Raw genomic sequence first — 17,904 nt, forward strand, 5'->3', positions numbered from 1 at the left:
TAGGAGGCAGGTGGACGGAATCAACCCGAGGCAGGCTTTGCTCCTGCGTTTACAGAATTTGCTTCTCATTAATATTCATTGTAGCTTAATGATATTATATTATAATTTGTCAGAGCAATTGGCAACATCAATAAATATGAATAGATGGCAGCATGCTCTTGAATTGGCTCACTCTTCAAACAGTAAGATAAATCAGGGGAGGACGCCCCCCTTCAGAACATAGATCTTCTTTCTTTTTAAATATATACATGCGTTGAATATCAAAATGTACACAAGAGGTGTGCTTGCAAATTCAGAGGGTAACTTCATCATATTAGAGGATAATTTTGTTATAAAACTGAACAGGAGGCCTGTTTTGATCCATGCAAACTTGCTTCTTGTGCACCAGACCAGCTTTGTTTTCACGTTTTGCTGCCACTCCGACTTTATCGACACCGTAAATGACAGATAACACGCGCAGATATTCTTTGGCTTTTTAAAGAAATGTGATTATTAGCAGTCAATTTGGAAGCACTTTAGATTTAATTTAGATAATTTCGAGTTCATGGGCCTGGGATTAGAGTTAGAACTTTACTGACGTTGATATTTTAATAATCAGCTCAGGCTAAGCTAAGCTAATGCTACAGCGAGCTAATGTGGCACAACAATACTAGTTCAGCATAAAATCTGCAAGCTAGCCTCGACACAGATTAAAAATATTCCATGTTTTTCTGCTGGTTAGCTTTTAGGTTGTGTTATTAGATGATGGTGAAAATTATTTATCAGAAAACGAGGCTAAAGTCCTGAAACTCACTGATGTAAACGGAGGATTCTTCCATCCAGAGTCCTCAACATCACTGATAAAGTATCCGTTATTGTTTGTTCACATTAATGAATTACTGTCCAAATGACTCTCAGAGAAAAACTTATTAACAAACATCGCATCAACATTTACGTCTGGGCTCAACAGTTTGCATCAGATGAGTTAAAGCAGCTTCTGATGAAATTATGTCCAACCAACAAACTGAACTGAGTCAGAGGGAATCAGCTTCTCCACCACATCCAAGCTATTTTTAATTATGAGTACTAATTTTCTAAAATTGTCTAGATAAGTTAAGATGTGGGAGGAGACTTTATCGAGCTAATTTCACTGAGTTAGCTCAACCTGAATGTCGTTTTAGGTGCAGAGTTGAAATTACACAAGTTGATCCAAATTCCAACATTTTGTCGACTCAACTCATCAAATTATTATTATTATTATTATTTTAAATTTGCAACCATGCATTTAAGTAAGTGGTAGGAACAGGTTCCCCAATACATTTCTTTCTCTATCCTGGAAAATAATTTCAGCGGTATCCAAAGATTAGCAGGACCACGAGCATCTAAGACGAGGCCTGAAATGAGAACTGACTGGTGGTCAGGAGGGGATTCATGCTGCTGCTGGGATTCTACATCCTGTGCATACATAATTGCAAAACTGGCAGCTGCTTTGGAAAAAAGAGTAAATTGGAGATGTGTAGGATGCCTTCTGGTTGAGGTAAAATGGAGAACTGCTGCTGCTGCTGAGGAGGAGGAGGAGGAGGAGGAGGAGGAGAGGTCTACACATGGCTTAACAACAGGGAGCATGCACTCACACACACACTGCAGCAATAATGCAGATAACCTTCTCCGGCTTATGGTGACAAAAGGAGGAGGGGGTGGTGGTGGTGGGGGGGTACGCGCGCCTCGAAAGCCCGTGCACGTGCGTGTGGCGACGCTCGCGCACGGTTATTAACAGTCGGCTGACAGATAATTATGCGCACGCACAAACATAAAATCAAACCTTAACTGCTTGCCTGGCATCCACCTCCCCGCGTGATGCTTCCCTACACGCCCCACGTCGCGGACCACACGAGCCTGCCTCCTCCACTCTCATCCACGAGCGCACCGCCCCGTCCGCGCCTCCCCAGCCAATGGGAGAGCGCGCATGAGGTGACTGGACATTCCACAGAGGGCTTTTTTGGGGGGGGCAGGGGGGTGGTTATGGGGGGCAGGTAGGAGCTGTGGATCTGTTTCCTTTCACTGGATTCTGTCTCTTATTGTAGTTAATTTACTCCTGCACGGGACGGGCTGCAGCTCTTCCACGCCCACGGTTCAGCTTCTGTTTAGTTTCTGGCTCTCGTAGACGCGCTCGGTTCATTCATCCTCTCCAACACGCCGCCGCCGCCGCTGCTGCCGCTACCTGATTGTAGTTTACCCGCCGAGATCACCGTTACCGTCCGTCACACCGACAACCTGACACGAGAATGGTCATGGTGAGTAGAGAGCTCAGGACGCGTCCGTTGTGTCGCTTTAACCGGCTGAGCTGCGTGTCACCGTGACCGTCACCGCAGCATGCAGACAGGTAGCACCGGGCTCGTTCTGCCTCACACACGCGTTTTTTATGGTCACCTTTCTTTTTATAACTTGCAAGAAATGATTTTAAAGCCGTCCGCTGTGTTGTATTTTTAGGCTGCACCTGTTTGGACAGGTGTGTGCCATTTTACGCACGAGTTTCTGTGCGTATTTTCTGTTCCGGTTTTGCATTTAAAGCCAAATGGAAATTATTCGTCAACTCCAATTCTGCTGAACTGTATTTTATTTTTACTAAAAAAAATGCTTTACATATTTTGAGGGGGGAAAAGAAAAACTAAATCTGCAATTCCTTTGTGTGACCAAAACTTGCCTCCTTTTTGTGCGTAAAAGTGTGTGTTTGTGTGTGTAAGGGACAGACACAGGGAGTAAAGGCAGAAAGAGATAGTCTGTATACACAGTCATGCAAATGTACAGGGGATTTCAACATGCACCCAGTAATAGCTAATTTATATACACAGTGCTGCGCAGGCATCCTATTACCATAGCGCTTGAGGCTGCAATCACTCTTTTAGCGCGCTGCTCCGCGCGGCTCTGCCCGGCTCACTCAAGCACAGACCTCAGCAGCGATTGATTGCTTTGCTGGGATTCAGAGAGCCTTTTCTCTGCCAAACCAGGCTGAGGTTGGCGTGTGCCGACGAGGGCTCGGAGCCAGCCAGAGAGCGAAGGTGTTAACACTGAGGGAGGGGAGGTGAGGCCCGGGGCTGACGGGCAAGCCAAGAAGCCAATCACAGACTCTGAAACGGAGTCGGGGGGTGGGTGAGTGGGCGGGACCTGACCTTCCAGCTGAGCAGGCGACTGGGCGGGTGGTTTTTGTGGGAGGGGAGGGGAGGAGAAGGGAGGTGGGGTAAGGAGGGGAGGGCGGTAGGAGGGAGAAGGAGAGAGAGAGAGAGGCTTGCTGCAGCCCCGGCACTCTCATCCAGGCGCACCGCTCTCCTCTCAGCATCTGTGGAAGAAGGCGATGTTCGCTCCGCGCACCGCCAGCACGCCGCTCGTCTCCGCTCGCCGCTAAACACTCAGTCAGGAAGCAGAGGCAGAGTGAGGAGGAGGAGAGGAAAAAAACAACAAGGAGACTGTCAGAGGAGAGTTAGGGATTTTCTTTTCTGAAAGGCGTTGCTGTAGCTGTTGTGTGAAGGAGGGAGAGAACGTGAGACAACGGCCGGCGTCTCCCAAATGGAGTGGAATGGGTTTAAGATGGTAAGAAAAACAGGGCTGCAGGCAGCCTGGAGATGTGTGAGCCGGTGGTGGATTGTGTGCAGCCTGCGGTGGCTGGAGCAGGTTGTAAATATGCTGTCACCCGGAGTCAGTATTTATAGGCTGCGCTCCTCCTGCACGGCCGATGCAGTGATACTCTTCAACTATTTGTTGTGCAGAATGTTAAGTTCCCCTCTTACAGGGAAGGAGGATACAGCAGGGTGGGGGGTGGGTAGGGGGGGAGGTGGGTTAGGATGTGGGCAGAATGCAGAAATGGAGGAAGACAGATGGAGGGACGGAGACAGAAATCATGCTAATGGGAGATGTGTGGAGGCAGGAGTGGAAGGTAAGGAGGGAGGGAGGGAGGGAGGGAAGGGTTAAACTGGGGAACAGCACCCATTTTATGTTGAAGCCATGGCTGTAGGTGTCCCCCCCCCCTCCTCACCACTGTGAGATATTTACCTTCCTGTTCGACTGCAGCAGCAGCAGCAGCAGCAGCAGCAGCGGTGAGCTCGTGGATGCTGGCTGCACTGTGGGGACTTTTGAGGATTTGATATTCATGTATGCAAAGTGCTGCATGGAAGTTGTGCGAGTCGACGTGTCATCTGTCTTGCTGCTTGTGTACACAGTGCGAGGGTGTGTTGTCCATGTGTTGTGTGCCCGAGAAAGATGGAGTAGGTGTGTCGAAGTTGCGCGCATGCCTGGATTTCAGTAAATGACAACGCCGTGCATCCCCTCAGCCTCAAGTTTAACAGTACGAGTGTGTCGGCACGAGAACGCTCATCATCGGCTCCATAAGGGTTGTGCTTTGCTCAGCTTCATGACTTTCACTTCAGCGCTGCATCCATTCACCCGTTCATCATCACGCTGAGGTGAGAGGTGTAGGTAAAGATGGATGAGCCCTCCGTGACGTCACTAGCTGGTTTCCTGTTGAGCGGTTTTGAATCTCGGCCTCGTCTAGTTAGACCGTTCTGTAGCACTGACACGGTGCTGGAGAATGGTCTGACTGCTCCTCGCTGTGCTACGGGGGAAATAAAAGCTCTGGTGTGTTTGTATTTCTTTAATGGTCTTGGGCGTGGCTAAGCTAGGGGGATATGGAGACGGTGTTTAGTCCAAATAGCGACAGGGGGAATGGTTGTGGTCGAGTATTTACACAAAGGGAGGCGAGAACTGACATTAAGATGGATAAGTCCTCGTGCACAGCTGAAACCTTGACATGTTCAGTGTGTAGGTTGCTAATGTTGTTCCTGTCGTGGACTGGACTTTGGAAACGGTACATAGCAGTGAGGGAAGTGTGTGACTTGTAGCCACTATCTACATGTGGTGAGTCAGACTCCACTCTGCCGAGCTACTGGTTAATCCAGTGGAGCGTTAGTGGAGCTGAGGTGGAGCTAACTATCCCTCAGAGCGACCACGCCCTAAATAATGCATAACTTTAGGCCTTTAAACAGGACATACAGTTGATTTGTATAAGAATCCCCCCCCTGTGTATTCACCTGAATGGATAAAATGATGCTTTATTTCTGCTGCAAGGTTGCGTGTTCCAACGCGGGGGTCTGCGGGGATCGACTGGAGGACGGCTGTGTTTTTGTTTCCCCACTTGCTCGTCGGCTTCATGTTTCAGCCGCTGCAGGTTGCCGCCTGACTAACCAAACTAGCAGCCATTTCGTCCTCCTGTCGTGTTTTTTTTTCACCTGTCAGCGGCAGCAAGACGGAGCAATATTTCATTTGCCAATGCATCAGCACTCTGACTACAGAGTCAATACTATTATTTTGCATTCCCGGCGCATCCATCTGTTTTCAAAATGGTTTTCTCGGCTTGCACAAAGTGGACTGACTCACATTTGTATTTGCATGAAGAGCAGCGGAAGAATTATTCATTTGTCAGCAAGTAAATGTTTGATTGTTTGCGTGGCTGGCTACTTTCCGTGGGATGTAATCAAAATGCTAATTGAAACGAAGGCGACTCCCCTCCCTCCCCACCTCCTCTGTGGTGGTGACGTGGCTCAGCTGCCTCCCTGGACGTTCAGAGCTGGCAGCAAAGGTGTAAAAGGCAGAAACGCATGAGGATGCAAGACGACAGGCGTGACCAAAAGAAAGGGAGTTCATGCTATATATTTCAGGACTGACAGAGAGGGACGTACGAGGGGAATGTAAAGGAGCAGCGGGTGGAGGAGTGGAAGGTTGATCAGTATTGGAGGTATTAGATGAGTGTGCACCATGAAGCCTCCTGATGGGAGCCGGTGGGGGACCTGATCTAGAGACGGGCCACGGCTCCACGCACACACACGGCTACACGCAAACATGCAGTGGCTCTATTACCCTCAGGCAGAACACCATGAGCTCCAAGGTTACACATCAATGCTAATAGGGTGGGGTGTGTGAGGAATTTATTAGCTACAGCGCACCGGCCGTGTGCTTGGTGATTTAAACATAGCTGCAGATCAGAGAGGGAGGCGCGAGAGGCGGGAGTGGATGCTCGGGTGTGCGGTTCACGGGTTTGAGGAGCAGCGAAGGTGATTCACAGAAATAATGGAAGATAGAGCTCGCAAACACAAACACAGCGCTTCAGCCGTTAAATTGCACTTTGTGTTGTTGGTTCTGCGTGTGTGCATGTGTGTGTGTGTGTGTGAATGAGAGGCTGGACTGACGTGTGTCCAGATGCAGAGTGACACGTTTAACAGGAGTCTGATTGAACGGCATGCAAATACATAAAGCGAGAGGTGAGGAGGTTACAGGAACAGTTTCCTCTTCATCTTCTCTGCACAAGCGTCAGCTCGCTGTGATTTACTGGCGTGTTGCGTGTTGCAGGGCGTGTTGCAGATACACACACCTTTGCATGTTTTGATGCTTTTGGAGAGCGAGATGATTCTTAGTGTTATAACAGAAGGACTTGCAGGTATTTCTGCATTTCCGACTATCTTTAAACCATCATTAATAATAATAAGAAAAACAAGAGTAAGAGTGTCAGAGGCCACACAGATTTACTTTAATTAGAATATTAATTTTTTCCCTTGTTTTTATTTGACAAACTTTAACCTTACATCATTTCCTTCTTGTAGAATAAACTGTCAGACGACAACAAGCTCTCACTGTTTGATCAAACCAGCTAACTAGCTAACACACTATTAGCACCTCTTTTTACTTCTTTGAAGCTCTTCTCTTGGCTCCAGTATCTGCTTTCTGAGGGGATTTTCAAACTGGCATATGGCTAATTTGACCCTTTAGGTTTGATTTACGTGGATGTGCGTCGCTCCTCGCTATACAGCGAATATCTTACTGACTTTCACAAAGTACACTTTGGACAAGGACAAGTGGTTTCACTACCTCAGCAGAGAGCCTTTAGCAATCTTGAGCTTTGTGTTGAGAGTGTTCGGTCACAACTGTGCTGCTATTAATACGGTTCATTCAGGTTTTTTTTTCTTTTCTTTTATGAGCAGAGGTTACACTGCAGCGCCGCACATCCACAGTAATTAGCTGAATGTGTGTGTGTGTGTGTGTGTGTGTGTGTGGTATTGTTCATGTGCAGTGGCTGTTATTGTGCACGTGTCAGGTGTGTGGCTTCAGGTAAACGTCCTACAGAAGGACTGATCTGAGCTGAGACAGCAGTCAGTCAGCTATAAATACACCTTCTAAAAATGGAGCGTGAGGAGGTTCAGAGGGAGGTTTTGTAGATGAAGGTAATTGTGATATTTGAGCCAGAGATGCAAGTTAAAGACTATTTAGTTGCAGTTCATTAGTTAGCATTTGGTGGTGTTTAAACTCACGCCACTTCTTGCAAAGTGAAACCATGAGAATTGAAATTTCTCCCAGGAGGGTGGTGCTCCTCCCGAGATATGCAATTTATAAGGAAAAGCCTGAATCCCAGTGATTTAAAAACTAGTTTGGCTGCATTGCTTTAATGCAAAACACGTAGAAATGCCACGATACTCACACGACACACTGCATTTATATTTAAAAACATGCAGCCGAGTGGTGATTAAAAATAAAGCTGCTATGACAAAGTAAAGATTTGGTTTGTGTGCGACGTGACGCCGCTGAGATATTTGTTTTTGCACTCGAGGTAAGAGGTTTTGCCACCGCTTTGGCACGTTTTACGCCAGCGTATTATGCAGTCTATCAGCGTTTCGGCGGCTACAGCGTCTGTATACATACTGCAAAAAATATTTTGTTGTCTTTAAATGTCTTTTCCACTTTCCTTTAAACAAAAGCTGGATGGAAGCAGTTAATGAGCCAAAAGCCTGTTTGAATAAGAAGCTGCTGTAACAATCTCTGTCCCAATTAGCACGCTTTGGTTTTTAAATATTCCTTTTGTGTGAAGCCTAAACACACATGAAGACTCACAAAACGGTCACGTTGAAAATTTAATAGGCTTCCACAGTGATTTCCTTCATTTATTTAAAATGTTCTCTCTTTTTTTTTTTTTTCTCCTTCTTCTTCTTCTTCGTCTCCTCGTCTCTTTTTTTTTAAAAAAAAAAAGCTAGAAATCTGAGAGGCATGGCAAGGCATTCTGCTGTGAGGGGAGCAGCATTCACAAATACTAGACCTAATTCCTTTGGCAGCAGCTCAAACTGCTACAGACAGACACATAATCAGCTGGGGAGTGTTAGCGCCTCAGCCCACTAGCAAACACAGGACCGAGCCCTTGTTGTGCATCGCTGCTTTTCAGAATAAATATCCCGATGGAAAATACAGTGGGAGGAAAGAGGTATTCATGTGTATATGGCTCTTTGTTCAGTCAAAAAAAAAAAAAAAAATACAGAAGGAGAGAGGAACACTGGCTTTCCGAGCTACTTTACCGCTCATTCTTCTCGATCCGCTCGCCTCCCTCATCTCCTCCGTCTCTCAGCCCTCCTTTTTTCCTCCCTCTCTTCCCCTCTCTCATCCTCCACTGTACCCTGTGTGTTTTGGTATTCATACAGATGTTTGGATTTGACTGGCAGTTTCTCCTGAGACTGTGCACAAGCGGCTGACTCGTCTCATCTGCATTTTGCATCCCAGGAAAAAAAGAGAAAAAAAAAAGAAGAGAGAACAGAAAGCAGCGGAAAGCATCAGCAGGCAGCGCTGGCTGGCTGGCTGGCTGGTGTGTGTGTGTGTGTGTGTGTGTGTGTGTGTGTGTGTGTGTGTGTGTGCACGCTGCCTGTTGTTTGGCTTTGGCAGCTTAACTGGCCCCAGCGCTGTTGCCGTGTGATGTTTAAAGGACGTTTCAAGGTCACGATTTCGACAGGCCTCACCGCCTCTGACATATTAAACATTTATGTATTTCTGTAGCCGGATGAATTATAGATCGAACATGCAACTGAACATGCTACAAAATGGCACCATTGTGGTCGGTAATAGACACATTAGGGCCGACAGACGCGGCATCGTTTAGGCTGCCGTGCCGCATCAGTAGCGACGCTAACGCAGGGCCGGGAAACACCGACGTTGGTTTACTAGCTAGTGAGGAGCGGCGGTGGAAGGTCCATCCGTCGGTTATGAAGACCAACGTGTAGAAACATCACAGAGCTGACACGCTTCATTTGAAGGAGAAACTCAGTTTTGTTCACATGAGGCCGGAGGTACAGGAGCCACCCAGCTGGTGCTCATCAGGCCGCCGGATTCATGAGATGCTAATTGTGATAATAGAGGTGTGTGTCCCCAAAAAGGAATATTGATTATCATCGCAGTCGATGCGTGTTTCCTCCCAAATCGAGGGGAACGCTGTCCTTCCTACGCAGATGGAAACAGAGTTGTGTAACCTCGGTGCTTATCAAGATTGATAAACGTCAGCAGCAGCCGCCGCCATGATCAGCACCTGTCAAGTCAGAAAGGGTAGAACAGCAGAGGGATGGATCGGCGCTATCTCGTCTCCAGGCTGTCAGACCGAAATGCCGTCACAGAATTTTTTCCCCCCGCCGCCGCCGCCACCTTCTATACGTCGCCTCCTCGCCACAGTATATGAACAGAGATAGTCCTCCTGTGGACATTTTCAATTACTCCGCACCATACAGCAGTAGGGGGGATTAATCTGCTCGTTTGAATGCACGCCACACTTAATGGTTTAGCTGGTGTGCCGCGGGCCTCATCTGTTAGCGGCGCTGGTATACATGTAGGCTTTTGTGTCTCGCTCTCTCCTCCCTTTTCCTGCTGCAGCAGAAGCCATTTCTGATTGCACCACTCTCACGTCAAGTTACACCGAGATTAGATTTTCACAGAAGATGGGCAACTCCAAATTGATCGTGTAATGACTAGCGCGAGGCGACTTTACCGCGGTGGAATCGCAGCGTATTTAAAAAAAGAAGACAAGAAAATAAAAAAAAAAAAAACAGCAGGTTTGCACGGTGATTAATGCGACTGAATATTCAAACGACGCCAGTTTTATATCTACAGCAAACATCAAACGGGGGCCGTCGTATGAAAACAGGCTTGAAATAATTTTATATTTCGCCGTGTCACTCAAGATTTGCGAGCGATTTGCCAGGAGATGGAGTTTCAGCTTGTCACTGTATCTGCGACGCGGTAACCTCCCCCCTGCATCTACATGTAGTTTCCAGTTATTCATTGCCTCCATCAAACTGTTTACTCATTAAGACAGATGACGGACGGCTGTCCTTTTCCCTTGCAGCTATTTGATTATATGAGCTCCGGTTCAGAGCCAAATCAATAACAAGATTAGCTAAGCACACGCACACACACACACACACACGCTAAACATACACTCACACAAAGCTGTGGAATGAGTTCTGGAGTGCAGCGGTCAGTCGGTGTCTATGCGACTTAGCTTCTGCGCTGTTGCTGTAAGGCAGGCACACGCCGGCATACACGCACATACACAAGCAGGCCGTGTCTGAGATGCAGCTGATGGGGGAAACAGTGATTAGATTAGGAGGAGCTCTGCCTCTGCTTAGCAGCCAGGCAAGTGTTCCTGTCTCTGCCTTGTTCTCCGTGCGAGCGCTGTGCTGTAGGTTTTGTTCTTATCGTGTACCTCCAGGCTGTTTATAGCTTTTTAAATACCTGCTCAACACAGCCAATATTACCGCTTCCAACCTCAGACCGGTTTTAATTAGAACTCCTACTGCGAGTTATGCCGGAAATTGAGTTCAGTCAGAGGAGTTTACAAGTTTCGGGAAGCTTTCTTCAGCCAGTTAGTCGGAAAGAAAAAAACCAACCTGGAGTTATTTATTGTCGGCTGCAGCGCTGCTGAGTCGCGTGTTTGTGACCCGACACATGCAGGTGGGCTCGGTAACAGGTCTGCAGCCGGGCAGTCGAGTCGAGCGAATCTCTGCGCTTCTTGTGCATCTGTTTGTTTATGCATGCACTAGTGTGTCTTGGTGTATTCTGCTAAAGATAGGAGGCAGCCTCACCGAAATGGCTGGCTGCCTGCACAGGTGCGTGGCCGCGTTCACCTGCCAGCTACTTGTGGAGGTGGTGTCCTCGCTCATGACACATGGTGCTGACTCAGTTGGATCAGGCTGCCTGCTCTCGCTGCCTCGCTGTCTGTTTTTGCGTCCTCTATCCTCTGTCCCCAGCCCTGCTGAAAGCAACTTCATCCCTGCACAGAAACACGAGCTGCCCCGAGAAGCTGCAAAAACTCGGTGTCGTTTAAATCCGTTTCCAGAGTGAGTAAAAGTGAGTGAACGGAGTCAAGGCGAATTTTTTGTGCTGCGAGAATAGAAGAAGAAGAAGAGATCTTTTGTGTCACGTTAAATGACAGGTGATGTGAACCTCTCCTGTCTTATTTTTAAACCTATTCTCTGATGGTGTCTTTTGTCCTCGCCAGCCACAGAAACAAGGTTATTACTTACTGAAAATAAGCCCCATATGTTGGACAGATACGATCTCCGCTAAAACCCTTAACCACATTTACATTTAATTAAGGATGGAATCCCATGTAGGGGATGAGACAATGATTTAGCCTCTTTAATCCACCAAAATGTCCTCGCTGAGGGCCTTGACAATGATCACTCCCATCCGTCACACCCGGGGATTACAGCAGGACAGACAGCGATGCACGGCCGAGACATCTTGCTGATTTGAGCTGGAAGCTGAGGTGCTGGCAGCGGCGGCCAGAAGTGGAACAAAGGCTGGCACGCCGCTGATGGGGATTTGATACTGTTCAAGGGAGAGCCGGCTGTTGGGAGGATGGCACTGCATCGACTCGCGGCCGAGGGTTGGATGGAGAAATAGGGGGTCGGGGGCGTCGAGCGAGGGACCGCTGCTGGCACGGGAGGGAACGAGGGGAGCTGTGATGAGGACCGGAGAGGCCGGGCCGGGGCCGGGGCTGAGGGACGGGGGCTCGGGCTGACAGACAAGGCCAGGCCTTCGATTCCAAGGCCCAGTCCCCCAATGCTCCAGGCTGGAGCCAAACAGCCAGGCAGGTGTCCAGCTGATCTCACACCCCCACAAGGGAGGAACTGCAGAGCACCAGTCACTGGAGCTGCGCAAATTGAAGTGTCATCTCCAGAGTCAAGATGCTCACCAATTTTCTGCATGCGTTGGTGCAGAGTTGGGATTCAGCCAGTGGACAAATGGCTCCAGTTCCGCCTACAGTTTGGCTGAGCTAAAGGAAACTGGTGTGTGTGTGTGTGTGACAGAGGGAATGTGACTCGGTGCTGTATGTATAGAGCAGCACAGGTCCTCAGAGTCATTGTGCTTGAAGGATGTTCTGTCTTTTGACTGCCCACAAAGCAGCAGGAATAGTTTCTGAGAAAAAGTTTTTAGATTAAAAATTAACAATTCGGCCGAAGAAAATGCAAAATATGGCGAAAATATCCGTGGCGGCGGACGCTTTAGCGCTCAAAAATGAGCGAAATTAAACAATGCACGGGACGTTTAACATCTAAACATTAAAAACGTCCCAAATCATAAATCTGCAGATTATATAGATCCCTCCTGACATCTCCCTCGGTGCTCCTGTCATCTCCTGACCTCTGACCTCACACAAGTTGGTGCTGATTACCCAGGAGCTGCCAGGGAGTGTGTGGGAAAACCGCATCGATCTCACCGAGGAGACACTGAAGCATCACAAAAAGAAGAGAGAGGGGTAAAAAAAAAAAAAAAAAAGTCAAGCCAAAGTTAAATGAAAAATTGCTTACGTACACGTCTCGCGCGGTCTGGAACATTTATTATTCTGAGTCACACAGAGAGAGGGAAAGGAGGGAAAAAAAAGAGAGAAGGTGGAGGAGGAGGATAGAAGAAGAGAAGAATCCATTTGGTAAAGTAGATGCAGATCGATGAGACTGGAGGCAGGCAGGCCAGAGTGCAACACAAGAGGGGTGTGTGAGTATCTGTGATGTGTCCGTGTGTGTACTTGCGTGCATGAGGCGTCCCAGATTACTTTCCCCTGATTGATCCGGCCCAGCATCCGTCTGACCTGCAGGACATTTCAGAGCTCGGAAGAGGCTGGCGGAGGTGGAGGGAGGCTGAGAGAGAGACAGAGAGAGAGAGAGACGGCCGGGAAGAAAGGGAGAGGAGAGAGAAAAATAAAAATCAATAGCGCAGAGAGCATTACACGGAACTTGACTGGCCGAGAAGCTGAGATAGTAAAGTCGTATTAATCTCTTTGTGTCTCAGTCAGTTTGATAGGAACTCCAATTCGGTTTGGGTCCACCAGAAGTAGTTGGTGGTGGTGGTGGTGGTGGTGGTGGTGGTGGGGCGGGGGGTGATTATCAACATCACCACAGCTGATGATAAATTTCTAATTTTACATCCACTGTGTTTATTTAAAAAAAACAAAATGCAGAAGGAAAATCACAAATGATATCCGAAGCAAGACGGCGAGGCGAAGTCTAACAAGTCAGATGGTTGCATGCTGGCTCCATTTTGTAGCTGCCAGGCAGTGTGTCTATCAGCGCAGAGATCCTGCAGCATACTGTCTACTCCGCAGTCTCTACAGCCTCCATCTATCCTGGCCAAGTCAGGCTAAATTGATTGTCTAAGCTCTGTAAGAGAAAAGGGGGAGGGAAGCCTGCGCCAGGCCAGCAATATAAAGTGGTGGTTTTATGTCGTAGAAGCAGGAGAGGTGGGAAAGGAAGGCAAAAAAAATAAATAAATGTGTGCAGAATTGACATAAAGGGGGGTGGAGAAGGGAAGATAATCTTTGTGCACAAAACAGAAGAAAGATTGAGATTAAATGGATGCGACTAATTCGCAGAAGAAAGCCAGAAAGCTGTTTGCCTTTTGAGTTCTCCGGTGTTATAGGAAAGCAAACGTGTGCTCCCCTTCCTCGCTGGAGGCAGTCACAGCTCGTCCTCTTCGACTGCAGTACCCAGATACCGCTGGCCGGGAGCCCAAGGAGACAGGAAGCACTTTTGTGGCATCAAATATTAATGGCGTTATAGAGTGTATTGATTATATAATAACTTTTCCCAGCATCTGAGCACCGACTGAAATGTATTCCCTGAATAATTGAAAATGTATCCATGAGCGGTTTTTCATCTCAATGGTTGGCGAATGTAATTGCATTGCACCCTTATTCCAGTGTTATTTGAGATTTTTATCAGGAGACGCACATGTGTGTGTTCATGTGATAAACGCAAGGACAGCGAGGATATGAAGAAAGACGAACCGGCGCCCGTGTGTGTGTGTGTGTGTGTGTGTGTGTGTGATGCTGTGTTTGTTTTATCGAATGGTTGAGCACTGAATATTGAGCACTGAGTAGTGTTTCGAAAATGGGATGCAGAGACTTAAACGCACTTCTAAGAAATGTAATATTCCCCTTTTCTGCGGCGCCGCGCTGCCTCGCCGCTATACGCTTAAATTGAGACTCATATGCATCTGCTTGCTGCTTCCTCACATTTTTATCACCACATTTCTACATGCTACCACAACACTCGTCTGCTTGCTACCACGACACTCGTCTGCTTGCTGCGGCGCGCCATCAACCTCCACGCCGGCTTATAGTGTGTCCAGTGACGGCTTTTTGCAGAATGGGTGGACCATGGTTTTGATGTTTCACCTCTGCCTAACGTTTTTCTGTTTTTCAGGGGTAGCTCTGCAGCTCGCAGGCTGCACAGTGTGTTGATGAGACTGTATGTGGTGGCTTTAAATCCTGAATAGTGCCCCTTGAGGTGTAGCTAGCCCCCTGTCAAAATGGCTCCTTGCACTTTAAAATAGAATGTTAGTAGGAAATTATGTTCAACCAACAAACTAAATTGAGTCGAGGGAATTAGCTGTTCCTCTGGAATCAAAGTTAATTTGAATTACTAGTCAGAAATCGTCCAGGCATGTTAATATAAATGCTTGACAAGTTATCAAGCCAATTTTATGAAGTTAGCTCAACTCAAGTCTAGTTTAAAACCAACTAACACAGAGATTTGAGTTGAACCGACCCACAGGATTAAGTTGGTGCAACATTATTATGTCAATCCATCAAAATAAGGCTTTCAGCTTTAATAGTTTATCATTAAATCAGGCTTTTATCTTGCAGAATGTGGGAGTTACTTGTTGGAGTGCACTGCCTGTGACCTCAGCTATAAGCTCAGTGTTATTATGCAGGAGGGGAAATTTAGGCACCAACCTAATTCCTGTAACCTACTTTATTCCCAGTCAGACTTGCAGTGTTTTCACAACCCTTCAGTCCTCACTGTACTAAAACAAAAGGTGGCTCAAGCGATTTATTTTTTTTCTTGCTATATGATAATCCCAGAAATCTCTCAATATTTACCACAACCTGTCAGCGGCCAGGAGAAGCTATATCGCTCGTCCTCCTTCCTACCCTGACCTCTCTGCCCCTCTGCATCTTCTTTTTCCCTTTCAAGCTGACAGTTCACTCTCATTTAGACCTCCATTATGCATTCCTGCCTAAGTTTACAAGACACATTGACAACAGAACATGTACAGACTCTCCCTCCTCCCCCCACCTCCGTCTCTCCCCTTTCTTTGAAGTATTGAAGTGTCTTCCCCATTACTCAGCCCTTGCCTTTTCTTCCTCCTCCCATCTGATCCCTCACTCCCGCTCTTCATCTCTCTGAAGGAGTAAATGAAGGCAGAGGTCATACCTCCTCTCTTCCTCCTCTCCTGCTAAATTGGCTGTTGTAGCATCCGCAGATAGCTGCAGGCATTTAAGCCCCCTGCTCTGGAGAGCCGGCGAACAGACTTCCTGCTCATTTGTGGCATTTCTGTCTCTTCAACCACAGGCTTGTTTACCCACAGAGAGCAAGAGGGAAACCCTCATTATAAACTCTGCCAAGGTCATTGCAGTGGCCACACCGAGCCGCCAGCCTCGGCACACACATGCACTTTCATTGTGTTGACTGTGAAGGTGTTTGGATGATTAAAACAGCTGATGAAATAATGACAAAACACTCGTCTTAAGCAGCCAAAAAGATAAAACTAAAATAAAAATCCTGAGCCACCTGTTTTAGTCGGAGAGGTGTATCTGTGTTTTTGCCAGCGAGCTGCCATTTCTCCTCCCCCCTCCTCCCCCACTCCCCCAGATCCCACTGCATCCCCCCCTAACCTTGCAAAGTGAGTGTATGATGTTGACGGTGGGCTGTGCGTCCCTTCCTCCCTGTGCTCCGCTCCATAGGGGTCGACAGAGACACAGTGGCGTCAGGCAGAGCTCCCACAGCTCCAGGGCTGGGCAGAGAAGGGATTGCTGACACAGCCAAAGATGGTAAGGAGACTACTGCTGCCAAATGGATGGCCCAGCCATTTTACACACCCATGAAGTGATATGATCTGATATTGTACTGTGTTTACATAAATGCGCTGTGGTTCTGGTGATGCTGCTGACTGAGACGGACGGACGGGGTTGTGCAGAGGACGGGCTGCGTGGCCTTTTCAGCTGCTCGCATCCTTTGTGTGTGTATATCTGAGGAAAATGCATCCGTCACACATCTACGTTTTATTAACACATGCAAACCTGCACCTGTGGGAAATTCTTAGCGAAATTGCTCATCCTGCTTTTAATTTCTCTCTCCCTCTCTCCCTCTCTCTCTATCGAGCACTCAGGCACCCCTTAAAACTTTCAAAGTAATAGCTCCCTGCCATGCACTTTGCTTTATAGCTGCAGAACTGCAGCCTCTTTGTCTGAAACAAGCCGATTTATCGTTCTTAAGACGCCACTTTTAAGAATGACCACCAGGCACTGTTGTTTTTTTTTTGTTTTTTTTGTCTCCCCCAGCTCATAACCATTTAGATCTAAATTCTTTATCTCACACCCTCTCACTTTTGTTTCATATGTTTCCAACAACTGTTTACTTTCAGCCAAAAGCCCCGCGCCGGCTTCTGCCTCCTACACAAGCGGCATTATAACTTGTGAGCACAAAAAAAAAAAGAAGCGGCATCTCGAAGCTGAGAGCCGGAGAGCGGCGGCTGTGCGTTGTACCCAGTCAGCAGGACATGCAGCGAGTTCTGTCCTCAGCACTGGGCTCCACAGCGGGAGAGCAGGGACAGCCAGAGTGTTCACAACCAACATGAAGTGGACTGCTGAGCTGCACAAATGCTGGTGGGCAGGGACGAGGAGAGGAATATAATTGGCCACTGGGACTCGGCAGGTCCCTGTTAATTAGAGGCAGCCATTTTGGTGGAAAAACTCCTCAGAAAACGTCCCATGGAGTTGAAAGTCTCTCTGACAGAATGGAGCCCAGCAGGGAATGTAAACAGATTTAATAAGGCCCCTCTCCAATCAACTCTGTTATGGCTAGATACTATTCTCCTCCTTCCTCCTCGCTCTGCCTCGCTCTCGCTCGCTCTGTCTCGGTATCTCTGTTGTGGCGGAGCGGTGAGTGAGCAGGGAAGGATACTGTCAAAAGAACAATTTGCATGCAGCTCTCATCTTGAGAGCTTTTAGACATCTCCCTGTCTGTTTGTTTTCTGCTGTGGGCTCGAGCCATTGTTCTCTCGCTACGTGTGATTGTGTGCGTGAAGCTCTTTCCGCTCGCTGCAGATGCCACAGACTGCGAATGCATGGACGTGTGTGTTTAAAATGAGAAGATGGAAGCAGATTCAAAGACGTTTTTTGTTGTTGGTGGTTGTGCTGCTGCTCACAAACACTTAAATGGAGGAGAGAGGAGAAAAAAAAAACTAAATAATAAGAATTACAGCCTCGTTTAAGCGTCAGGGACAAGATGGATGTTTTAACAAATAGCATCGCAGGTGTAGCTGTTAGACGGAGATCATCAGAGCTGGATGGAGACCACGGGCTCTTCCTATTGTAGTGGTTCTGAAGTTCTCATTAAAATGCACTGCTGGCTTTTCTAGGTCACCTTGTTGATGGCAAACCAGAAAACAGGTCTGAATCCACTTCGCTTCCCGAACCAGGAGCTTAAACTCACACGTGTTAAATACACTGATATTATTAATGTTTGGTCACTAAAGAGTCGTCTGATTGTCCGCCTCGTTTATCACCACGTG

At 47.6% G+C, this 17,904-nt stretch overlaps 1 protein-coding gene across 2 annotated transcripts in view; it reads left to right on the forward strand.

Moving 5' to 3' along the window:
• elavl4 (ELAV like neuron-specific RNA binding protein 4) overlaps positions 1 to 17,904 on the forward strand; it is a 94,713-nt gene that overhangs the window by 13,150 nt on the left and 63,659 nt on the right. For both annotated transcript variants that reach the window (XM_008295667.1, XM_008295668.1), the window contains exon 3: positions 16,076 to 16,162. In XM_008295667.1, coding sequence (XP_008293889.1) covers positions 16,076 to 16,162 — 87 coding nt within the window. The remainder of the gene's footprint in view (positions 1 to 16,075; positions 16,163 to 17,904) is intronic.

The sequence above is a fragment of the Stegastes partitus genome, unplaced genomic scaffold (genome assembly GCF_000690725.1).
Source record: "Stegastes partitus isolate 25-593 unplaced genomic scaffold, Stegastes_partitus-1.0.2 Scaffold1065, whole genome shotgun sequence".
NCBI lineage: Eukaryota > Metazoa > Chordata > Actinopteri > Pomacentridae > Stegastes > Stegastes partitus.